The sequence below is a fragment of the Neodiprion fabricii genome, chromosome 2, assembly GCF_021155785.1.
Source record: "Neodiprion fabricii isolate iyNeoFabr1 chromosome 2, iyNeoFabr1.1, whole genome shotgun sequence".
NCBI classification, from domain to species: domain Eukaryota; kingdom Metazoa; phylum Arthropoda; class Insecta; order Hymenoptera; family Diprionidae; genus Neodiprion; species Neodiprion fabricii.
This window is the reverse complement of record NC_060240.1, coordinates 169,994-195,749: the sequence shown is the minus strand read 5'-3', so window position 1 is coordinate 195,749 and position 25,756 is coordinate 169,994. Positions and strand designations below refer to the sequence as shown.

The 25,756-nt window shown below is 40.4% G+C and overlaps 3 protein-coding genes across 4 annotated transcripts; 1 reads left to right on the top strand and 2 right to left on the bottom strand.

Moving 5' to 3' along the window:
* Positions 1 to 862: 862 nt before the first annotated feature.
* Positions 863 to 3,220, bottom strand: LOC124174972 (zinc carboxypeptidase-like). The gene is made up of 7 exons (XM_046554729.1): positions 3,166 to 3,220; positions 2,921 to 3,077; positions 2,263 to 2,784; positions 1,943 to 2,030; positions 1,652 to 1,854; positions 1,479 to 1,563; positions 863 to 1,334 (listed from the first exon to the last, which is right to left on the bottom strand). The coding sequence occupies exons 2-7, from the start codon at positions 3,068 to 3,070 to the stop codon at positions 1,138 to 1,140; spliced, it is 1,245 nt and encodes a 414-aa protein (XP_046410685.1). The 5' UTR covers positions 3,071 to 3,077; positions 3,166 to 3,220; the 3' UTR covers positions 863 to 1,137.
* A 4,157-nt stretch (positions 3,221 to 7,377) lies between these two features.
* On the top strand, positions 7,378 to 21,624 carry LOC124174966 (acetyl-coenzyme A synthetase). 2 transcript variants are annotated; one of them, XR_006869043.1, is made up of 11 exons: positions 7,378 to 7,958; positions 9,259 to 9,474; positions 11,627 to 11,822; positions 12,070 to 12,298; positions 12,381 to 12,573; positions 12,724 to 12,916; positions 13,330 to 13,485; positions 13,638 to 13,805; positions 14,828 to 15,017; positions 18,252 to 18,409; positions 18,875 to 19,001. XR_006869043.1 is itself a non-coding variant. In XM_046554694.1 (11 exons), the coding sequence occupies exons 1-11, from the start codon at positions 7,870 to 7,872 to the stop codon at positions 20,249 to 20,251; spliced, it is 2,073 nt and encodes a 690-aa protein (XP_046410650.1). In that variant the 5' UTR covers positions 7,380 to 7,869; the 3' UTR covers positions 20,252 to 21,624. The 2 variants fall into 2 exon arrangements, 1 of the variants encoding a protein (XP_046410650.1); XM_046554694.1 differs by lacking the exon at positions 18,252 to 18,409 and adding an exon at positions 20,055 to 21,624 and having other exon boundaries at positions 7,380 to 7,958; positions 18,875 to 19,120.
* Positions 17,194 to 17,774, bottom strand: LOC124174976 (enolase-like). The gene has a single exon (XM_046554734.1). It carries the CDS (start codon positions 17,772 to 17,774, stop codon positions 17,226 to 17,228), a length of 549 nt encoding a protein of 182 aa, XP_046410690.1. The 3' UTR covers positions 17,194 to 17,225.
* Positions 21,625 to 25,756: the final 4,132 nt, after the last annotated feature.

The window sequence follows — 25,756 nt, the reverse complement described above, 5'->3', positions numbered from 1 at the left end:
ATCAGAATGCTGGGATGGTGGGAAATGTGAAAAGTAAAAAACTGTAATGAGTCCCCTGTCGCAGAAGTTTGCCCAGGGGTAACCTACTTTAAATTCATCCGTCAACGCGCAGTCGTACATACACCGAGAACTCATCGAATTATCATATTTGTAAGCTACGAAGATCTCTTGAAATACACAAAAATAAAAAATGCTGGAATTGTGAACGAAATCTTACAATTAGATATCGATGCTTCGTTTCAAATCTCTGTAAAATTATTAAAATATGGTAAATTTGTTCGATTTCAATCTACAACGGCTCCCTCTATGCCGAAGAATATTTTATACAAAGTTACTGAAACTGATTTTGTTTCATTCGGTAGTCGATTAATGAACGCCCATTTATTAATCGTCGTTAATTTCGGTGCAACGTTATGACGTTGAGTATTTAACCATTCCAACACAATACAAGAATTTTTTTAGTGGAATTTTAGAAAATGGCTATCTGAATAAAACGAATAATTGAAATTGAATGAATCTGATAGACTTCTAACAATTTTGAAGCAATCTAAAATAAAGCATCGACATCTAAGCATCTGTCGATAATTCCAGTATCGTCTATGTTCGTATTTATAAGGAGATTCTCGTAGCTTACGAATATAACAATTCAATGAATGCAATATGTACAAGTATTCTGTAATAAAATTATTGAAAATTTTTATTTTTGGCCAACCAACTTCCTTATCTACCATTTGTTTGTTGACTAACGGATTAGTCAAAAATACGAGATTTTTATTTGTCCGTCAGAAGGACATTGGTTCACAGAACTGCTAGGTGACTTACTTGCAGGTCATTTATTCTACTTGTAATGACAATACAGGTGTAAAATTGTAAATCACAAATGCCATTTAATTTGCAAATACTCTTACACATACGCGTATTTATTCACATTAGATAAAGTGATGTTCGAAAAGTAAGATAGACACAGAGTGCACAATATGCCATGTACAAAGTTCAGTAGGTACTACAGGATTTCTGGCTTCTGGTGAATATAAAAAACCCTGTTGCAATTGGAAATTCCAAATGAAAGTATGTATGCTCGAGACGTTGACATTGCAGAAGTGGCAGTAGTGACCTGCTAACTGTCTTCCATCAAGTTTATACGCCGTGTCCACGTGCCTTGGCAGCCTTGAACATCGCCACGAGTGAGTCCAGAGTTTCTTCCCCAGTGGGAATAATTTGCGCGGCGGGCAAAAGGAATCCCCATTGGCCAAGATCCCTCAATTCGTAAATGTAGGTAATGGGCGTATTGTACGTGGCCTTAACCCAGTCTACGGATGCTCCGGTGGCAACATCTGTTTGGATCAAGTTGAACGTAAAAATTTACTTACACATTTTCCGTAGATTGACTGTTTGCAAATTAAGTGACTTTGTCATTACATTGTGCAGTACATACGAATTTTCGAAAATTCTATATTTAAACTGATTTTCGTACTTACAGATAGTTTCGGCAATATTTCCGACCGTGTACGTTGTTCCGTATCTCTGTTGGAGAGCCTCAGCAGTTATGATTCCAATTTCGTACTGCACGAAACAAATAAATACCCGCCTTACATTCCTCGCCTGGTTCTAAATTGTCATATTGATAAGCACGGTATGCATGTATACTTGCCAATTCGTCATAGTTGTCTAGATGATCCGTGGTGTGTCCGTACGGTATGAGTAACAACTGGGTATAGCTGTGAAATGATATGTACGCGTAGAATTTATCGCTGATAGAGTCTATGTACTCCGATGCGGATTTGGTTTCAATTTCGGAAAAAGGTCCCGAACCGGCGTACGTGTCCACGCAGGGTAAGCTGCTCGCGCCACCGGCTGAAAATTTCAGGATATATCGGGAAGCCTTTGTTCTTTTACTCGAATTCACGATTTCCGTCATTAGTTTCAATTTAAAATGTCTTACTGTTCCACTGGAATCCCCAGTTTCTGTTTGGATCAGCTCCACGGCACAAGGCGCTCACTCGGGACCGCGTCTTTCGCCACAAACGGCTCTGTCAAATGAAAAGTAGAGTGCAATCAGTTCGAGGATTTAATCGAGGCATTCGTCAATACTTTGTTGTTTTTTTTCCGAACAAACGGGCAAACAAAAAGAAAACTTGGAGCAATACTATGCTGAAGGTAATCATTCGGAAAAACAAACTTCCTTCAAGTTCTCGTTGATGTAATACGCGACTGTGACATAATGCCGCACAACTGCACATTATAGAAAGGACTGAGACTTACGCTGGAATGTGTGTGCGCGTAACCGTCCGGATTGAAAACGGGAAAAATGTACCAGTCGTGTCTATCGGCCAATTCTCTAACGTCGGGATCCGTGCTGGTCAAAAGTTCGTTGGTGATGTAAGTCACGGTTGCTGGTGAAATCCATTCCCGAGCGTGGATACCACCTTCGATGAAGATCCCAGGATTGTCGGACCCGAATGAAATTTTAATGCCCTTTATTTCACGATCTTCGTAGGTCGAGCCAGCTACCACCACTTCGACGTTTTCCGGATACTTAACGGCCAAAGATTCCAGCCATTCGTAGATTTCATTCAAAGTGTGATAGCTCGTCCACCCGAAGCTACCGTCCCGTGATTGGAGCGGGCCATTCTCAGCGTCTATCAATTTCTGCACATCTTCGATGTAGGTAGTGTAATGCGCGCCCACTACGTTCATGTATTCTTCGAACTCATAAAGCCGATGCGGTGGCACCATAATGTGAACCGGCGCGTCGAGGCGAGCTGGATTGTTCCATAGATCAAACTGCGTGTCAAGTAAATAACATCGTTGCACATGTTAGTGCTGCGTAAAAATTGGTTTTCGCCTACACGCGTTTCTTCTCGAAGCGAGCCAATCTTACAAGTTATTTCAGTATAAAGGTAGTGGAGGGGTGACTTACGCCGTTTTCAGTTTCACCGAGTTCCCTGAGTAAATTCAAATGAGCCGTAGTGTTGGGAGTTACGGCGAATACCTTGTAGTTGTCGAATCTGTCTACTCCGGCGAATACGGCTGTGGCCGCACAGGCTGCGATTATCCAAAGACGCAGCATAGCGGTCCTGTAAAGATACGGAAACAAACAAAATTGTGGATACTGCGAGACTTGAGAGTGGTTAGATTTTATAGAGCGTTCATCGTTGAACTTACGTCGGTTTACTTGGCGACCGTGAAAATGCTCAATCTCATCTTCTTCGTATTCCATATTTATAGCCGAGATTTGCCAATACACGCGTCATCACAATAAAAACACGTATTGATAAGTAAAGACGACAGTCAGATTTTTTGATTAGGAAATGAAAATTTGTATCAATCTAGTCTGGTAATCTTTGCGATTACATACATGATGGACATTATCGTTGAAGATTTTTATCTGCCGCGTGCAAGCCATCAAATCAATGTTACTGATTGTACTGGATTTATACCATTTGAGGTCGTCATGTGACAGCTGAACAATATTGTTTTAAAATTCTCTTCAAGGAACCCTATTTAGAGCGAGCCACACAACCTTACCTTTGTGTGGTCCGCTTGCAGTATAATCCCTTTCATTCCTGTGTTTATACTGCAAACAGTTGTTGACCACATTATGAAACACCATGCTTGCCGCACTTCGGAAGATATAACAGATATTACAGCTGATCTGATTATTGCTTATAAAGTGACCAATACGTATGCCTACAAATTTGAAAACTCACTTTTCCATTGACAGTTCCGATTACGATCAGCTCATCGTCGGCTATGGCATTGGTACAACTGTCGCATTTTCCTACACAGTTAATTCTGAAGAACAAACTGCCCGCTGTACCCAAATACGGAAAACTTTTGTACCTTTTTACGTGTGCAGACGTAACCATCGGTATTATAGACGGTGAAGATGCACCAGTCTCCGCTGCTTGTCTGGTATTTACATCGTTGTTGGCGATCAGTTGGATCTGAAAACGATCAGTGACCACTGCCAGGGAGCTCCGTCGCGTGCGTGAATTCCTCTTGCCGGAAACACTTTCGGATTTTTCAATCCGAAGGACGGTCTCACCCGGTGGATAGTTCAACCCCAGTCAGTTTCATCTCCAACCAGCGGAGAAATCAGCTTTAAATACTCACTACTCATAGTGCTTATTTATCTATCAATTGACCTGAAAAAAGTTTATATGTATGACATATATCTAATAACAGTTTTTTTTTTTCATAAGAAACTAATAAGGTACCAACTTCGATTTGAAGTGTGGATTTAAGAGTATCAGAGTGTGGATTCTCTTGATCTATAACACTCTGCAAGTCATTCATCAACTCGTGGACATCCCTGTGCTGTTCATTCACGAGTCCCTGAAACTCGGCGAGCTTCCTCGAGGAAACCACCACACTCGCATGATTATCGACAGTCTCCACTTTACTCCAGAAACTAAAATCTTCCTCTTTTTCCATTCTCATAAAAATGTGACGGTGTTCCGCTCTTATTAGGCGGTTGCGATACAGATGTTGATTATCATAGCCGACTTGTTCGTTATTAGACTGTAAGCTACGATCAACCATGACCGTACAAAGAGTTGCATTAATAATATCATATAACGTGGCTTAGTCAAATAAATTATTGCAAAACGTGATGGCAGCCGAATCTTGATGCTTTTAATTGTCTGTCAATGTGTTCGGTGAACGAAGGAATTTGCAAAATCAAGTAAAATATATCACGATTATATGAAACAAAGTCTAAGCCACTTAAGTAAACGGCTTGACCAAGGCTATTTAAACGGTGAGGGATTATGAAGGGTGATTAGTTTCAAGTGCCTACGTCGTCTTCGTTGCAGGAAGTTGCAAACCTTTTATCTAGACCGGACTGTCACGTCGTTAAAACGAACACGTTCGCCCCTCCGCTATATTGATACGTACGTAACTGGAATCTCTTACTTTACTGACACGAGCAAACTAACCATATAATGTTTATTTTCACGGGGGTGCTGTTGCCAAGTTATTACTTGATTCAATTGTGTTGCACTAACTCCAAAGTGAATATATTGTAATTGAATACGTACTGTTGAAGTTATCATCTTCATGTCACCCATCCCTCCGTAGGATTATCAGTTGGAACATTATTCCGAGTTCGTCATGCAGATACGGAAACGCTCAATTAATAGAATACGAGCGTCGATTGTGCAGACAAAATTGCCTGCAATTTATTGAGCTAAAACAAAAGCGTTTAAGGTAAGTGTACCAGTTATTGACACGTTTAGACCCAATTATTGACCCTTTCATTCGCCAAAATTATAAATTTACGGAACAAGTTGTGAATTTTTCGATGACTAAATCCAATTGCTAGAGGGTTGGACACTAAAAATAAATTTTTTGGTAATTTCAGAACTGAGGATCAAACAGGTAGAACCAAAAAAGGTCTATAATCGGGACTCGATTTTTCAAATGTCTACACAAACTGCTGTTATATCAGCTATCGCAATCCTCGACGTGTAAAATTGAAATTCTAACGAATACCGTAGCGAAACCTTATCCACATCTAAACCACTAAATGTTAAAGTCGGTAATGACGGAATGTCCCTAGACACACGATCGACCGAAGCAAACTTGTCGACAGAAACGGTATTTAAGTTGGCTTTGTCGTTCTTTTACCAACAACATAATTAATCGTACCTTATCAATCAATGATAAGGGATAAGACGGTCGAATTGGCATGGGGATAGGTGTATTCTATTCGGGCGAAAGGCCTAGAAAAAATACCATGCCTGAGCATCGGATCATGCTACTTTTATTATTTTGCATTGACGGGTCCGTGATGAATGCTACGCAATAACAGATCGCAAGAACCATTCACTTTTCCTTATAATAGACCTTGTCCTTGCATATAGCCATGGAATGATAATAATTGCCAACCGAAACGCTTCACACTTGAATGGCAGTGGCGAGACTATCGGATTATAGATAGACTCTTAGCATTCAACGCAACCGCAAGACGTTTTAGAATGTTCATGCGCGTGTTTTCTTCTGCTAATAAATTATACGCGCTGTGTCTGTAGGTAATGCGTCTCCATTTTCGTCCAACAACTATATACGCCACGGCATTCGTTCAGCATGCTTATATTTGACACACCAACGCTAATACTTGTTCTAGGCTGGCAATGAAGGTGAGAATGACCAATCCAGAATTGGTAAAAAAAAAAAGATAGAAAATTGGCAAGCAAATGTTATTGTTCGGGAAAATTCTCTGTAGAGTAGTACAGAAGATGGAACAAAACGTGGTTTACAGACGATTAATGCGTAATAGAATAAAATAGGCTCAGCCCAAAATTGAATTAACGCACCCGATATACCTTATACCGTATCCTCACGAATACGATACTGGCAGAGATGTGTGACAGAACTTGGTGTTCCACACCGCAGCTTTACCTGTACAATTTCTGAATAATGTCACAACTGTTCGTTATGCAATTAAGCGTCTCCAAACTTGCAGTTTTTAATTCGTCTCATTTTCCCAGGTTTATCGGCTGCAACATTTCGTTATTTTCACAATTTTACTATGCTTTCGTAATCTCGCAAGGCAAGCGGTATGAAGGACGTGAGAATTGCGCGTACCAAGTTCCGCTATGAATATTATACCTTCGCTGTTTGTCCTACAACTAACCGGATAATTCACTTCCCAATACAACTCCATCCGGTAGGCACATGAACCAGGGGTCAGAAACAACAACCAATTCTGACGGCCACCATTTCCTCAGTCAACTGCGTTCGCTTGTCGGTGCATCACCTCCGACAAGTATATCATGAGAAGATCGGTATCAGTATTCGGCAGCAGCAAAAATTACTCGTACTTTCTTTCTTGTCTTCTTAAAAGAGTTGTCCGGCGATTTTTGCTAAGAATATGGGTATAACTGCACCGGCGAATAAACAGCCTGCATCGATAAATGAACAAACCAGAGAAAAGTTTACACGTATATATAGTGAATTATTCACCATGGTTGTTCGTTCGCTGGGTGAATTTCTCGAAGCGTTTATTCACTGGTGCATTTACTTCACTCAACCGGAACTGGCAAATATGATATTCTCCGTAATGATCCGCTGCATTATTCTACACAGATACATCCCGCCTAGGGGTAGTTCATTTTTGAACTTTTTTTTCTTTAAGTGCCACTCGAAAAATTTTTGTGACAAGTGTACGGAAAAAAAAAATGCCGTACATCCTCCAGGTTTAACGAGGGTTTCTTTTTTCATCATTTGTCACAAATCGTTCGACCGGCACTTTAGAAAAAAAAATTACTTTAACAAACGAACCACCCTAATATATGTATACGTACAGCAGGTGAATTACATATCGTGTCATTCGACGCAATCGAACTGACAACGAGGCGAGGTCGTGCGTAGTCGATGACGATCGAGTAAGCGTCGCAGCTCGTATGGCCATCGGCTCTACGGCCTCTTGACACCGTCGCGGCGTCGTCGCTCCGCTCGAGGTACGAACGGCGTTTGAGTCCCAGTTCCTTCCGTTGCACCGGCGGCCTGGTCCCACCGCGAAAAGGAAAGCACGTGTATCGATCGCGGTACCGCCGGCTATAGCAGTGCCCCTGCCCCTCATCGCCCAGATCCCCGACGACCTGCGCCCTGGAGAACTAACTGCCAGCCGAAAGACAAGTGCGGGTTGCGCACCAGCATTTCGTTAACCAACGTTCGAGGAGGAAGTCAGTACTCCAACCGCCTCTGTCACGTATCGACACGGTCGATTTCTCTTCGGTACATGCGTGACTTCTACTGACACAAGTGTTCCGAGGGTCCGTGTCAGTTGCAGATCCTACCCTCGCTGGTCCAACGAGAGTACAGGGGTGTCAGGGTGAACGACTAAACATTCAAAAAATAAGTATGGCTGACAGAATTTACCATCCGAACGCGGCGGTTGCTGCGAATTCGCACTGCAGCAGCTTCAAACAGTATCAAGAATTTTACGAACAGTGAGTTTGAACTAATACAGCCTGCGTCAATTTACACACGTATGTAATAAGATTATACAGGCATAGGTTGTTGTCCCATACAGTCATATGAAAATTAACCAAATCGCATTCGGCATTGCTATACGTAATTCATGCATCTTTACTAGCTCCGCCAAATTTACTGACCGTGTTTCTCTTGATCGATATTCACGATGACGTATTAGGACCGTCAATCGATTCAATTGGTAGTCCGAAAACGACGAAAAACTATACATTTCGAGGGTGTTGTAAATACGCGAATATGTACAAACTTACATATTATATATGTATATGCATATGAGCAAGGAATCATGTTCCCGGATTGCAATCTGACCTACACAGAGATCGACAACCTTGGCGTAGATTCATCTCGTACCCGTCATCCTGCTGGAACATGCAACGTCAAAAATGACGGTGTGTTTTTTATTTCCAAGCCAAACTCGGATATTTTCTGGAAAAGTAAGCCCGTAATAAAGCGACCCCAAAACATCGTCGAATAGCTTGAATTGCCTTCTCTTTTCACTATATAAAATTAATGTTTGTAATAATTTCATTCAATCCAACTTAAACAAGAAAACAACTGACGATACAATCACACTTTATATTACTCATCCCAAACGAAACTATGGACAGACGAGTTTCACATGTCCGTAAAATGAGTACCATTTAGTGCATGTGCATGAAATTCGTATTCAGCCGACGTAATTAAATAGCTGCACGTGACCGCGATTAACCGCATGTACGTGCTGCACTTGTATGGTTATTAAAATAGGTGGTAAAACCTACGCGTGTGTAATACGTATGAATCGCGCGGTGTGCATTTTTAATTTTCTTATCATGTTTTATTTGATAAATGAATTCAAACTTGAGATGCTAGTTTACTTCGTAAATGTTATTGGAAACAATCGTTCGATGATGATGGTGAATGGCATTAATCCGCGTATCGAATTCCTTGCACTGCATCGCCACTTTATTAATCAATTCGCGTTAATCAGCTGCAAAGATAATATGTAGTTTTGTATGTAACAATAAAGATAACCTCTGAACCCTTGCGGCGCTCCTGCACCCATATCGCTACGAAGTGCTATTTACCATTTATTATACATTGCCTCGCTTAACCGCAATGTGTCACTCTGCCTAGCTTCGCAAAATTTATAGGAATGCACCTATCCAATACGTAAACAAGGTTTTTCAGCGACTTAACGATACGACCATCTTTCATGTACGTAACGAGTAAGAGTAAGAAAATTATCAAGTATCTGATGTATTTCACGTTTCGCAGATCGATTGAAAGTCCCGAAAAGTTTTGGGGTCAGGTGGCCAAACAGTTTCACTGGGAGACACCGGTAAAAGAGGGAAAATTTTGCTCGTACAATTTCGATGTGAGTAAAGGAGACGTATTCATCGAATGGATGGAAGGTGCCTCCACCAATATTAGTTTCAACCTTCTCGACAGAAACGTAAAGAATGGAAACGGCGACAAGGTTGCCTTTTATTGGTGAGTTGTTACCTTTTCATTAATCCAATCAGGAAGCACCCCTCGAACAGGCTGGTGAAATAGTTTTAAAATTAACTTTCCTAGTAACGAATTTATCTCAATAGTTGAAGACTTTCAACTTTGTCATTTTTCACATTTTGACTTTGATATAATACTGTAACAACTGAAAACTTGGGAGAAAGGTATCGTCCGATCACATGTGTACCGTAAATACGTGTAGACAAGGTGACCAACTTATTGTCCCAAGGTTTGCACGTTAATAAAGAATATAAATGGCTCGAATGGTTATTAGCTTATAGGTATGTATATTTCTAATAAAGGTATTATATCATATTATAGCCTATGGCGTGATGCGAGAGTGATTCTCTTTTTATTTTTATTCTTATCGCTATAAATTTATGCGAATCGGTAGCTTCTATGCATGCAAGATACGTGACGGATTTTTTTGAAACTTGTATTACGTAACGCCGAATATCTACAAAAATGTTTATTGATTTCTTGTTACGTTTACGAGTAAAAAAGTTGAACTTTACCCACATGATAAACATGTGAAATGTAGTTACAGTCTGCATATAATCTTTACAACGATGAACGTTGGGCCAAATTGCTGATGATGAATATCATGAATATCAATAACATGCATTTAAGATTACAAACATGATCTTGAAATTTCGTATTCATGCTGAAACTTGTCATTTATTACTCTACGTCGATTCGCCAATTTGTGCAATGTACATATTTAACCAAACTCGCGCAACTAGTTGTCTCGTTTTGCTGTCGAACGGTTAAAATTCGCTAGTTCGATTGGCCAACGTCCACGTGTCCATCACCACCAAATTAAACTGATTATATTATTGGTCATTCCCTAACGACACGGTATCCATCTGTCGAATTACATCATCCTGCATCTACTCGTACACTAATTTTGAGCGACTTTATTATTTACTATTTATTAGACTCAAAGAGAGAGAACGTGGTCTAAGACACTTTAAATCCGGGAAACAGTCCCCGGGCTAACCCGTCGCAAATTGTGCCGATGCACCTGTTTACTTTACAGTTTTTCGGAGTCACTTTGGCGAGGATACGGTCAGTTGCGTTTAAAACACCATCCAGAACGTTGGCTTTACATTGAACTAGAACCCTTGCATATTCATTAGTTAACTGACCGTCAAACACAGGTCTTGACTGTTAGTAATAAATTACGTGGAAACAGATGTTTATCAGTACTGAAAACATACAATTTCTCATAGAGGATGCCTAGTCACCTATACTGTAGAGACTCATTGTCAGCGATTCAATTCAATTTTTGTAATTATTATACAGCATTAACGGTGATTGAATTATACTATTTATACATTTATTAATAACTGGATTCGAATCGTTTATAATTAATATGTGCTACAACTAATACGTAAGAAACAGACCGACAAACCGTGGTTCGAAAAAAATTAAGGTGTCATCCTGAAGTTAAAATAACTCACGTACATACTTGTAAGTAAACACCTGTTTAAAGAAAATTTTACATACTAATTAATGCAATCGAGGAATCTCTTACGTCAAGAGTGACAGTCTTCACGGTTGCATATACATACAACGTACACGTATGTATATATATATAGGTATTTCCAGGAATTTATTTACGTTGATATTCACGTTTTTCGCCAATTATCCCCCTTCTCAACCGCAATGACAAGGCGTTACTTAATCTTCACCCGCGTGTAATGAACACACGATATGACATATCGCGCATCGTGTCAAATGTCAAATTGCACGTGTTTAAATCGTTCCTTGGCAAATATTTGGAGCAGCACGTATCTGTGCGATAGCTGAAGTATAAACGATCTGAATTTCTCGTCCAATGCCGTTTATTCTATGAAATTATAGCAGGTATCGGCACGTTAAGCAATCGCAATCGGAAGAAGCCTCGAATACGGTAATGATAATTCGCGTAATACGACGATAGTTAAATCTGGTGTGAATTACAGAAGAACCTCTGCATACGGCATGGCCAGATTTCTCGTTGCACGCTTGTTACATCTGACTCTAAGATAACACTGGTCGTAGGGTCTCAATCGAAGAGTCGACTTTTCGTTAAATACTCGAGGGCGGAACGTTACTAACGAAGAATAATGTGTCCGGTTTATCTGTACAGGGAAGGTAATCATCCAGATGACTACTCTCGGCTTACGTACAGAAAACTGCTTGAAGAGGTCTGCAGATTTGCCAATGTCTTGAAATCGAAAGGTGTAGCCAAAGGCGACTGCGTAGCAATTTATATGCCAATGATTCTCGAATTACCCATAGCCATGCTTGCGTGCACGAGAATAGGCGCCACTCACAACATTGTGGTAAGTTTTTGCAATTTTATCGGGTGTAATTTTTGACCTTGCAAATGTATGCGTATGACGCGGTTAGTACCAAAAATGTTTGGTGACTTGATAGCCAAGTTAACGTCGCAACTACAAGTTGTGGTTTATCGTTAGCCTGCAGCACGCCGTGTGCTATCGACTTGTATAAAAAGTATGATGTAATACACTAAGCAGTGAACTGATAAATATGTCGTATATGCTCTGTCTAATTTTTCCTTGCGAATAGTTTGCAGGATACTCGTCGGATTCACTGGCAGAACGAATTCTCGATTCAAAATCAAAAGTCCTCATAACTGCGGACGGCGTATGGCGTGGTGAAAAGCTCCTGAATCTGAAACGTATATGCGACGACTCTTTGGAAAAGGCAAAAAATAACGGACACCAGGTAGAAAGCTGTATAGTGGTATCTCATCTTCGAAGGCTCAGCAACACTATGACTAAATCAGAATCCAGGGGTAAGATTATAACACTCTCCGAGTGAAAATGACGTGATGGGGATATACAGGTTTTTCTCCTTGTTTCTTTCATTGGCAATAGAAGGTGTCAGCGTAAATGGTACAAATGGATCTACGAATGGTACGCAAAAAAATAACCCGCGATCCGACGATTTTGAGGTTGCTTGGGTAGAGGATCGAGATTTTTGGTGGCATGAAGAGATGGAAGACGTTGACTCTCGCTGTTACCCAGTATGGATGGCTGCTGAAGATCCTTTGTTTATATTATACACTAGGTACGAATGATTTTATCGTATCGCATGTCTCATCTATGGTAACCGTCATTAAAATGCGTTAAATGCGCGGATAAATTTCTTGGACGTATGTACCCGATGTCCGGTAATTCCCGGGTATTATTGTCTTCAACAACGTCTCTTTTACCGCAGCGGCTCGACGGGGAAACCAAAAGGCGTTCTCCACACTACAGCCGGATATCTCATTTATGCCGCCACGTCGTTCAAATATGTTTTCGATTATCATCCGGGCGACGTGTATTGGTGTACAGCTGACATCGGATGGATCACAGGTCATACTTACGTTGTCTACGGTCCATTAGCGAATGGCGCCACCTCTGTCCTGGTAAGATATAACAAACATAAAAACTTGTGCTTTACATGTAATCCGAATCTCAACAATCGATCCGAAGTCAATCGTTTTACGGTTCACTCGGCAAAAAAACTCCTGCCCTAAACGTACCGGGACGTGGAAAACCTTGTTGCAGGGTTTGATACCTTCTGCACCCAAGTACAGCGATAGTGTTTTATTCGGTCCCTGAAATCAAAACACCCACTGGAAGTAAAATAATCTAGAGTCTACAATAGCCTCATCTTGCCAGGCGTTTGCCAGGTCACAGTTGCTTGGATGCAAAATGTGTCACATAAAAGTACCGTAATTCGAGCTATTAGAAATCCCGATAATGTACTTTTATAATCATTGTACGCTCGCTATTACTGTCAAAAAGTGAGAATAGTTTATTGCGCATCTAATTACAGTTTGAAGGGACACCGTTTTATCCGGACAATGACAGATACTGGTCAATAGTGGATAAATATAAGGTCACGCAATTCTACACAGCACCGACCGTCGTGAGATCACTCATGAAGTTTGGAGATGATTTGCCAAAGAGACATGATCTTACGACTTTAAAGGTAATGTATAATTGCTTTTCGGATAAAACATTTTTTTATGAGTACCATGGACTGTAGATTCTTCATACCTATCGATAGAGGGAAAATCTCGAGACTAGGAATAATCCCAAAAAGTTAATGTTTTGTTGGAATCTAAGTTATTAACAATTCAGGTCCTCGGATCGGTAGGAGAGCCCATTAACTCCGAAGCATGGCTGTGGTATTACAACGTCGTCGGTCGTGGCAAATGCAGTATCGCCGACACATTCTTCCAGACCGAAACTGGCGGTCACGTAATCACGCCACTCCCAGGGGCGACACCCATGAAACCCGGATCCGCGGTAAGCCAACTCAACCACCCTTACCCATTACCGCGATGGAAGGGGAAGAGATGTGCAAATTGGTGTCTATTGCAATTATGCCCATATTGACTTAGTTCAGGGATTTGACGTGTCAATTGGTATGTAAGCAAACGTAACGCAAATAGAAAAAGCTGTACCTTATCCGGACGAGTGATAGTGCGCGTACGTAACGGACGTGAAATTGAGTAAGTAAGACGTCAATTTGAATACTTTTTCGCCCATCGAGACGCCTAATAAATCGCGAAAAGTTGCTTAAACGTAATCGCAAACATTTGCTCATACATTGTCGGATGAGATAATTAGCGCACCACATGTTCCTGCACCATCACCATTGCTATGTTATGCGCACTACAATCATTGTCAACGCGTGGAAATGACAGCATTTTAAACTTGCGCAGGGATTTTAGACGAGCACCTGCTTGTGAGTCAAGTCCCAGTAGAGAAGTAAAGCGGTTCTAGATGCAGATCCCGGTACCGACATTTTATCGACATTTTTAACCGCTTCACATTTCAGACACAAACCCTTTTTCCGGGTGGGGGTTATCTCTACTCTGATTAACCTCACCAACTTGGAAAAAAATGTTGTGGATTTTTTCCAATAATCAAGAAAGTTAACCAGAGTGGAGATAACCCCGACCCGACAAAAAGGGTTTGTTTCTGAGCTGTGATGCGTTTAAAAATGTCGATAAGATGTCGCTATCTATATCTGTATCTAGAACGAACCTCACCTCTCTACCGGTGCCAATGGACGTACCACAATAACGATGAACACCATCTGTTGACAAGTTTTCGTTTACATACTGCCTGTTCTTCTAAATAAAATGCCCCAAGTAATTACTAGAAATAAATTTTCCTTCCATCGATTATCTGTACTGTAGGAGTGGCAAAAGGAAACATTATGCAGAATTGGATTCTTCCAATACGTGCATCTAAAAAAATTTGTCCTCTTATGTGTCTTCCGTGTGTGAAATTATTTACGGATAAAATATACATTTTTCCAGACGTTTCCATTCTTTGGCGTTTCACCAGAACTTCTAGACGAAGATGGTACCGTGATCAACGGCGAAGGTGAAGGTTTTCTGGTCTTCAGCAAGCCGTGGCCGGGTATGATGAGGACATTGTTTGGAAATCACGAAAGATTTCAGTCAACGTATTTCTCCAAATTTCATGGCTATTACTGTACAGGAGACGGTAAGAGGGAAAAATTTGTACTACTTGACATATTATGATTACTCGTGCATTGATATCTTTGGTGATGAAAATACATACAAAAACGGAGAATGATTGGTGACTTGGCTACCGGTCGTTTCACCACAGTTCAACAGCATTCAGCTGTTGGATTAGAAGTCAATACAACCATCGCTTATGATCATAAATTCAATGTTTATTCGTTGCGTACAATTTTGATTCATCTCCATCTATAGCTATTTGTATTTGCTGAACGGATACCTGAAATTGTTACCGGCATATTTGGCATCTTTCCCCAACTCTTCTTCAATCCTCAAAATTTGATTGTATTTCGCTATTCTGTCACTCCGACACGGAGCCCCGGCCTTAAACTGACCCGCGGAAATACCGACGGCCATATCCGCTACAAAAGTATCTTCAGTTTCTCCGTAACCTCCCGACATCAAACAACTCCAGCCACTGGTCCTCGCCAATCGATTACAATTTATTGCCTCCGTAACAGTTCCAATCTGAGGTAACCTGATCAGTAGACAGTTCGCGGTTTGTTTCTCAATCGCTTCCTCTATACGTTCGATGTTCATTGCCGTTAAATCGTCGGCGACAATTTGAATTGACTGATCGCTCAGCATCGGCCACCCGTCCCAATCCTCCAAATCAAATGGATCCTCTATCGATACGATCGCTGGAAACTCATTCATGTATTCCAAATACTGATCGCGGAGCTCTTCCGCCGCAATATAATCGTTCGGGTCGGAATCTTCGCTTTTGAAGGATAAATCGTACTGCCCTGATGCATATAATGTGCATATGTGCATATGTTATTTACAGCAATGTGAAAGTAACTCAGCGAGAAGTTATATGATTCTCATCATCCTGACTGCGATTCCCGTTTAATAAGTTGTGAAAATCCAAAAATCGAAGTATACAAATATCGAAGACATGGTAACGAATCACACTACTCGCCTTCCGGCAGGCAACGGAAAAAACAAGCCGTTAGTTTCTGGAGAAGCCTTTTTTTGCCACGCTCAATCCTACACAGAATTGTCATTACACAGGGAACGTCCTACACTGTTCAATTAAGGCAGTTCATACGCTTGAATCAGAACTTTTCTAATTAATCCCATACGCAATAATCGCACATTGGATATCAATAACATTTGTCTACTCGTCAGCATGAATTCTATGAATTACCTTAAGGTATTTTGAGTGTGGTTTCGTCGTTGGCCTCACAAGGAAGGTATCCCAGGTCGACATCTCCTACTTGATTTCTATTGTAATATGTTATAGTAGACTAAAGACAAAGCGACACGTAATTTTTTTTTTTTTTTTTATCAGCCGTTAAACACTTTAACAGGGCGCAACCACTCTCCAAAGTAAGGCATGTCAAGGGGCGATTTGGCAGTTTCACCCACAGGAACACAATATTTTTCAACGAATCCAGCTGGAAAAGTTTTCTAATAACAGGATATAAAAAATGCAATTTTCTCAATAAAAAAACTACGAATAAATTTAAAAAAAACAACCCCAATCGACACCTGACATGCCTTACTTTGAAGAGTGGTTTCACCTCCTTCAAAGTGTTTAATGGCAGTTGAAAAAAAATTCACGTCGCTTAGTTTTTATTCTACTATAAGATTATACAAAAGAAATCAAATCGGAGAGAGCGACCTGGGATACCTTCCTTGTCAGTAGACAGTGTTACTAACAGTAGTAAAAAATTTTCCATGTGCTACCTACCATCCTTGCAAAATGTTGAGGCTGACATATCTAGAGCAATTTTAATCTTTCCATCGTAGCCCGCCGTTTTGATCGCCTCGTCTATTACAGACAAGGCTTCCTTGTCGTCTTCTAATTCGGGCGTAAAGCTACCTTCGTCGCCTACCGGTAACGGTAGTTTCGCATCTTGTTGTTCGGCAAGTTTTCGCTCCATGACGCGGAATACTTCGGTGCCCATTTTCATCGCATCGGCAAAACTCTCCGCACCTTGCGAAACGAAGGATAAATGAAATACTGTGCCGATTCGATTCCTCGTGCAACGTAAAGATCAAATTTAGGTTCTACCCGATTCATATCTGCACGTGAACACACACATTATACGTAGGTACTCTATACGCGGTGTGTTTATTCGTTAGCTGCGTCGTCGTGGTCATCATCATCATCATCGTTACGATTATTATTATTCTTATTACTAATGTCGCTGCTCTTAATGTATCATGCGACGTATAATTGTATATGTATACCTGTAGGTAGGATCATGAATTCTTGACAGGCAAGAGAATTTCCAGCATATTTTCCGCCGCTGATTACATTGAATGCTGGTACGGGAATAATTATTTCCGTGTTTTCTGACAATTCGGCAATATATCTGTAAAGCGGGAGACCCCTTTTTGCCGCGCCGCCTTTGCAGCAGGCGACAGAGACGGCCAGAATTGCATTTGCTCCGAGCCTTGACTTGTTATCAGTTCCGTCGAGGCTTGTCATAAGATTATCAATTTCGCGCTGCTGACAGACTTCAAGCTTCGACCGAAGAAGCTCCGGAGCTATGACGTTGTTGACGATTTCAACCGCTTTGAACACCGATCGCCCATTGTACGAGGCTTCGTTGTTGTCCCGTAGTTCGGTAGCTTCGTTTGGGTTAGGAAAGAAAACACAGGGGACGGAGGATCGCAGAAGTCCAATATCGGTCACGAGATCAACTTCGAGTGTCGGGTCGCCGCGAGAGTCGAATATTTGTCGGGCTTTCAATTTCTGGATAGGCATCGCTCTCTCGCGGATTAACCTCGTATACCGACCATGCGTAAGCTACAATAATTCATTGAGTATGTCTGCTTGTCCCTCAAACTGTCTAAATCTTTAAATGGTGGAAAGAAGTTACCCAAAGGTTGAAACGATGAAATTTTGAACGTGTCACGCGGACATATTTTTTTACAATCACCCCATGCTCTTCATGGCATATTAGATACAGCTTCGTGAAGAAGCTGGACTGTTTTGTTTCGCATTGCGTCGCGTCTCGTATACACTGATCTACTTATACATACATATACCTAACAGAGATCAATGGTCTCGCATGATTACGCAGGTAGGCAAAAAACAATTGTCTTTTTCTGAATTTCTTTTGAAATAAATAGATTTCGATTCTATCCGGCGAATAATAACCACAACCTTTAGTTATTACGCATAAAGTTTATTTGGTCTTTTTCACGTTGACAAACAAGTGTCGAAGTTTTTGGTTGATAGCTAATATGGGTGCCTACTCAGAAAAGAAAGGAAAACGTTTTCACCAAGACGTGATGAACTCTATCCTTATTAACGTTATCAGGGGCGGCATAACGAGAGCATGATGGGAAATTAAGTTTCAGGTTTGATACAAGAAAGTCCATACGAAAATAGAAAAAGTAAGAAAAATAATCATTTTTAAACATTGTTTATCAATTCTTTTACATTTCTAGTTTATTATTAATTATTATTATTGAATAAAAGTGATTTAAATGCAAAACTGAAGTTTGTTTAATTTTTATTTAGAATAAATGTTTGAGAACGTAGGTAATTTTTCTTAAAATCCGAAATATCGTTCTGATTTCTGCAAAAGCAAACTTTATCTGTTGAAATTATTTTTTCACAGATTAGTTACATGGAAGTGATCAAAATTTGACATCTAGAAACCACACTCAAAATCCGTGTTAACCGGTGTTATTTCCGTGTAAAAGAAATTTTATTGACAAATCAGGAAGTTTGGAATCTTAGAGTTTTCGGCCTTCAACAAAGGTTACTTATCAGACGGTCGTGGCCCTTCCCCCAACATTACTCCATATCGATAAAAGCGTATGCTGAAAATGACGATCCCTGAAATATGCCCACAGGTGCGAAGCGAGACGCCGATGGTTACTTGTGGGTGACAGGCCGCGTAGACGACATGTTGAATGTTTCCGGGCACTTGATGTCCACTGCCGAAGTTGAGAGTGTCTTGAGCGAGCACGAAGCAGTCGCTGAAGCAGCTGTGGTGAGCAGACCACACCCGGTCAAGGGCCAATGTCTTTACTGCTTCATTACGCCGAACCAGGACGCGCCGTTTGACCGAAAGCTGCAGGATGAATTGAAGATCAAAGGTACGTACCATTCTCACTCGTCACTCTACGGATATCAAAAATAATTCGATATTCGATCATTATGATTCTTCGTCTAACGCAAGTATAGTTTACGTGTGTTTTTTGCCTTCGTGTTCCGTAGTAAAAGTAATCGTTTCTGCGACAGTACGAAAAGAAGAAAAACTTTAAAGCAAAGTCTCCTTAAGCCTCGTGTATTTTCGATATCACAGGTGTGCAACCACAAAACTGCACAGGTATTTTATATTGTTTCTTATAGATTTTTACTCACTGAAGCCGCGATAGATACTCAAAGAATTCCATCACGTCAAGATTTTTCTTCGACTCGTGTTTGTAGTTTCATTTAGTGCGAAACTCACGTTTAATTCGAAATCTGGTATCCCGTTCTTAATTTTAAAAATCCTGTGTAAACCTGACTTCTTACTTGCATTCAATATGCATTAGAGCGAAACTCAAGAATAAATAGAAGCAGGAAAACAGGAAATGGAAAGCGGTAGCGAGTTCGGGGATATATCAAAGAGAAGAAGAAAAGGTTTATTGGCCGAAAAAAAAAAAAAATGAACGTGGAACGTTGAGTACAATTCATGAAGAAACTGTTTGTTCAATTTTATAAGAAACAATGTTTAGTTCATTGTAATGAAGTGGTGGGTTTTTCGTTATTGTTATGCTTTTTTTGTCCAAACACCTTGCATTTTACAAGAACGCTGTACGTGATGAAGGGAAATAAAAGTAATTTTTGGAAAACATACGATTACCCAAAAAAATTCCATACAGCCGAAATGAAATATTTTTCAACAGACTGGTGTATTCGCCTTCGGCCCGGTTGTCGTAAAAAGACCTAATTCGCCTCCTTGATCCATGATCTACGTTTTTCAGATTTTTTCTTGTAGCCCGAGCATCCAACTGGTTTTTAATTTTGTCTCTTTCTACGTTTCAGTACGAGAAAGGATAGGCCCCTTCGCTCAACCGGATGTTATTCAGCATGCCCCTGGCCTGCCGAAAACGCGATCGGGAAAAATAATGCGGCGTATATTACGAAAAATAGCTGTCGGTGACAAAAACGTTGGCGACACATCAACTTTGGCCGACGAAGCTGTGGTGGATCTGCTTTTCCAGCTACGACCACAGATTTAGAAATTGAACCCGCTACAGCGTATAAATGGCACTCTTGCGTTCGTTCACATCTGGTATATTAAATATAGTGAAAATGAAAAAAGTGTAAGAAACTTGGTTGCGTTTCGCTATCGTCCGTTACTCAAAATCAACACCTTGATTGGCTATATTCCCGCGTCAGTTGACAAAATTCACCTGTCCCGAAACAGTCGTGTCGACCAAAAATGGGTATCATCGTATACATATGTACACCTTTTCATTAGTATTATACCACATTATTTATACGGGTCTCGTTTCCATATTTTCCATATTATATATAAGTAATATTATTATATATATTTATTAGAGTGTTTCAAGGAAAAAAATTTCGGAGTTTTCTTAACGCTAACCGATAAAATGCCTGTTTGGGACCTAAAAAAAGCCTCTTAAAATGTGAGCCACGTAGTTTATGCGTGAGAACCGCCGCAATTGATTTTTCCCAAACAGGCATTTTATCGGGTAGCGTTAAGAAAAATCCAGCATTTTTTAATTTTTTTTGAAACACTCTAATATATATATATACCTATGTATACCTGCAGACAGTCGCACGCCATCGTACACATATGCGTATAAGCCACTCTGCGTATTGTGTGATTTATTTTTATGCGACAACCATACAGTTAGTGTTCAGCTTTAATTTAAATGCTTTGCGAAGCTCCGTACAACATACAGATGCATAATGAATAATTCTGATATGTTACTGCGGTACCACACAAGCATAAACATGCCATGTACACAGACGCGCATTTGAAAAAAGTACGTGGCTATGCATCTCAATATAGCTAGCAGTTGCAAATAACTCATTGTCGGTTGATTTATATATTTTTTTCTTTCGTCTTAATTCTTAACATAGTAATCTACGCAGAGGATGAGTGTTATTTTTATAGTCCATTATACTTACATTTGACAGGCGGTATTGAATATACACCAAAATCCTACCGTTCATTTTGCAAAACGCCAACTACTGTTAGGTCAAATTATATTTAGCTGTCACATACTCAATTGTTTTACAATTAAACGACTCAGTGTGGAAATCTGATCTCCAAGCCATCGTCGGTAAGAAGATTCACGACTAATCATTCCAACGAAGGATGTTTACAACGTATATTGCACTGATCGTATAACTTCACTATACTTTCTCAAACGAAACGCAAATTAAATGAATTAAAAACGAATTATTCGTGCTACATCTTATCGTTAGAATAATATGTGCACTAACGTTTCAACGCAACAGCAGTATTTAAACTAAGAAAAAACACATGTACCGCATGTCATATACGTCCACGTCACCGACTGGGCTGCGTTAAGAATGAATACCGAGGTGTATCTTGTTCTCAATGCACACTAGTGAATAACAAAAGAAAGAAAGAAACCACGACATTTCGAACGAACCCTTCGGAACTCTTAACACAACCCAACAGGAGCGATATAAGTTAGAAGAAATAAGCACAAGTACCTACCCGCTTCTAAACGTTATTGCGACTAATAAGCATTATGTTCTAACGAAACAAAATGTTGAAAGTAAATAAAACACTGCAGTGCAGTGATGCATTGGTAATGTACCGGGTTATTTCGTAGAAGTGTTCCGTGGACATGTTTAACATACGGTGAATCCGCTTGCATTATGCAATACAGGGTACATATTACCGATAGACGCTTTTCAAATCGTTCAAGATTGTAGAGCGTGAGGAGTCGGCCAATTTTATCAACAACGACACAAAAGTTTATCAGTAAAATGTTCTCTCAGTTGCCGAAATTTGCAGGCAGATTTCGGTAGGATGCATCCTGAAATTGCATAAATTTGGGGGGATTTACTCTGCAGCAAATTGCCCGTGTGCAATGAGATTTCTGCGAAATAATCAGGTATAATAAATGTAAGTGATGTATAATACACTACTGGTGTGGAAAAATTGGACTGAACGAGACCGGAAAATGTATGATAGTTGCAGGAGAAAAGCTCGTGTAGAGATATAATATATGTAATACCTATATATAAATATATATTTATTGAAGACCATGTTCCAATGCCTCGACATATCCGAGACTAAATACCGTACATATCATTCCTCGCAGGAAACATAACGTATAGTATACGTAATATATACATACCTCCGAATATATTATGTGAATAAATATCACTCTATGGTAATATTAATATTTTTATAATATACCTCCATTACAAGTTCGACTCCTTGTACAGTACTCTCTAAATTTGAATCAGTGAAAACGCAGTGATTCCCAGTTATAAGTATACCACTGGAAAAAAACAGTGCGTAGACACTGACGTTGCAGTGACTTATCACTGATACCTCACTGTTTTCCACTGCATGTATATACACTTATTTTCTCCAGTGGTGTACTTGTAATTGATTCGCGTTTAGAGAGTAGAGAGTGCGCGAAGTGGCCGATTCCCGAACGGAACGAAAGCCTTGCGGGAATGTATGAGAGCATGTGGAAATACCAAAATCTGTTGCCGCCGATCTCGCTAAGTTCGTTAAAGGAAAAAAAAAAAAAAAAAAACAAGAACGCGCGCGAGCCGACGCACTATCGTGTGCCGCGAAGAGATGCTCGCTAAACTCCATGGCGAAAATATTACCCCAAGTTTTATACATTTATAGATTTTAGGAGCCACCACCTTAAAGAAACCACCAAAATGACAATGTACATTAAAACAAGTACCAGCAACGATAGACTTCATATAAAAAAAAAAAAAAATAGTCAAATCAAAATCCTTACATAACTTAAACAACCAAGTACATAACTTTTTCGCAAAAATAAGAAATCAATACTAAAACTACAGAATTAAGTACGAATGAAAAATTTGAGGTTAGTTGTACTTGGCGGGCCTTTTTAGGAAAATACCTCGAAAACTTTAACGTTATTGTTTCTTGTATCCACCATACAACGACCATCTATCGCTGTACAGCATTTTTGTGCAACTCTCCATGATATGTAGACCACATCTATCAGTTCTGTAACGGTACAATCGATTTACAGTGTTACAGATTAGCAGTTCAACCGATATGAATGCAATCATCCGCACATATAGATATGGAAGAAACACATAGAGGTGATTTTTTTTTGCTAGATTTTAGAGAATCATCATATCATATCATCATATTATATCGTACGTCATACATCATATCATTATCATACATCATGCATCGTCGTATCACACATCTGATCTTATCATCATATCAAATTTCGACGTCACCAACATTTTTTTCTCTCTTGACGTCACCGATCGTAATCGTCGACGAGGAAAATCATTCGGCCGAATTCCACAGACCGGAAATGAACGCGCAGTAGAAAGAACATACGAGCATCGCGCTCCGCAGATTTCGAGCATTAGGTTCTCGCCGACCGTAGTAACTCAGGTGCCATCAGGTGCTAGCACTCGTGACTGCGGAGCGGGAGGACTCGCGTTCAAATCCCCTGCCTGTCAATTCGGTCCTGAACGGCAACTTGCAAAAATGTAAGAAGACGGATCACGCCGTTCAGACGCCGAGTTGCTGGTCGGTGCTTTGGACTCGGGTCCGGCTACACCTGGACAAGGTTTTCGGCAGTTTCCCTTGTCCCTCGTGCGAATGCGGGTGTTTCTACTACTACTGCCAAAAACCCCCCTGCTTGCTCCTTACTTCCTCAAATTTTCAAACATATTTGTAATAAATAAAGAATTATTATTATTGTTGTTATTATTATTACCTCCTGGATACTGCGCCCTAGGTCTTCTGCCTGCTGGATTTCGACGTTCAGAATTAGCGCTCCGTAGTTCCTGCGCTCTAGGTCCTCTACCTGGTGGATCTCAACCTCCAGGACTAGCGCTCCGTAGTTCTAGCTATTCATTGAGCAGAATCAGGTAAGATCCGAGTAAATGAAAGGTAGAACAAACCACCACAAGTCAGAAACTTAATTTCCAACTTAATCTACCGCAGTTGGAATGAGCATTCGCTCGACTAAGTCAGCAAATTGTAAGAGAGCTCTCTTATAACCTATTGGAGGGTACAACATGGGTGCGCTGTGATGCCAGGACCGCTCTCTCTCTCTCTCTGCTGGGTCAGGTCGCCGGGCAATGGAGGATTTCCGGATGGCAAAAGCCCAGCTTGTTACAGGGCCCCAATGTTCCGAGAACGGGGATAGACCCTGCCCCGTAGACGACTTCGGCAGCTGATACCTGCGAAATACCGTTTTACGGGCGGCAGGAGTCCCTGCACGACGCCAAACTTGCTCCTGGAATAAATCACCGCCAAGTTTCCGCCCTCCTTGATGCACCTATCAACAGCCATTCGAAACGTCACGAGTTCTCTGTCCAACTTGAAGGCTGCTCCGACTTTGGGGAAGCTTCGGTAACCGTCCGGGAGAGTCTTTACGTTGATCTTCGGCAATGATACAGCACCGGCTAGATATGAAGTTGTACCGGCACATACGGATAGATACGTTTTGACTTTTCAAATTGAAATTATTGCTCGTGAGGCCGGGGGCTAGCTGAACGACTAAATTACACACGAACTGCATCGCAGGCAGCGTATAAACGATCATCGGCGCCATCTTTGTTTTTAACGATAGCTTTCCAGATTCACCGATGAAGTCATCAACTTTTAACGCCATTTATGTTGAGTAGCCTTGCGAACTGATATTTCGCGTGAGGCACGCGGGGAAAAGTAAGACAGGATTGGTCTAACGCGGAACGTTTGATAGATTCGATTTCTGAATTACCCCGCCCCGCCCAATTTACCAGCTGATATTAAAATCGTCTTCCATTACTTAATTACCGAAGGAATAACTTTCCTGAAGTTTTGAATATTCGATTCTATTTTTATTTCCGCGCGAAGGAATGTCGAATAAAGAAATCCTTTCAATAAATGATTTGAAATTCGTCCTTAAAAAAAGTTCTTTCAAACACTTTTGCGTTGCACACTTTGATTGCACGACGCTGACATGTTTTCAGAGACGCACACTATCGTGACGAGAAAAATTTGAGAAAGGTACTTTTAATCAGAGGTCCTTTTATATGTAAGTAAATATCCTAGCGAAATGTACAAAATTTCACCGAAACCTCTTCCTGGGACGAAACTGAACACTTCCACGAAACTGTCGAAAAATATTTTGCATCTTCTCATAATTCCGTATGTAATAGTTATTTTCGTGAAGCAAAGTCTTTTGTGAAATTCCAAATATACAAGTTTATCAGCTCTTATCTCATAATTTATTACGAAAACTTTACATGTTAATACGTGTTCTTGGACATATTATGCAAAACAATCTTAGCTAATTCTAGTTAACTTTGTAATTGAATAAAAAACTGATATAACGGAGGTGAATATGGAATGAGGAGAGTCTTACGCAAGCTACGTGGCCATACTCCTTTACTCCCTGCAGATCAGTGTTTTACATTCTATCATTTTGTTGTTAGTCATACTCGTAAAATAAAAAGCTATTTTACTTTCTATACCTTTGATAAAATATTTTTGTATTTGGCATCGTATT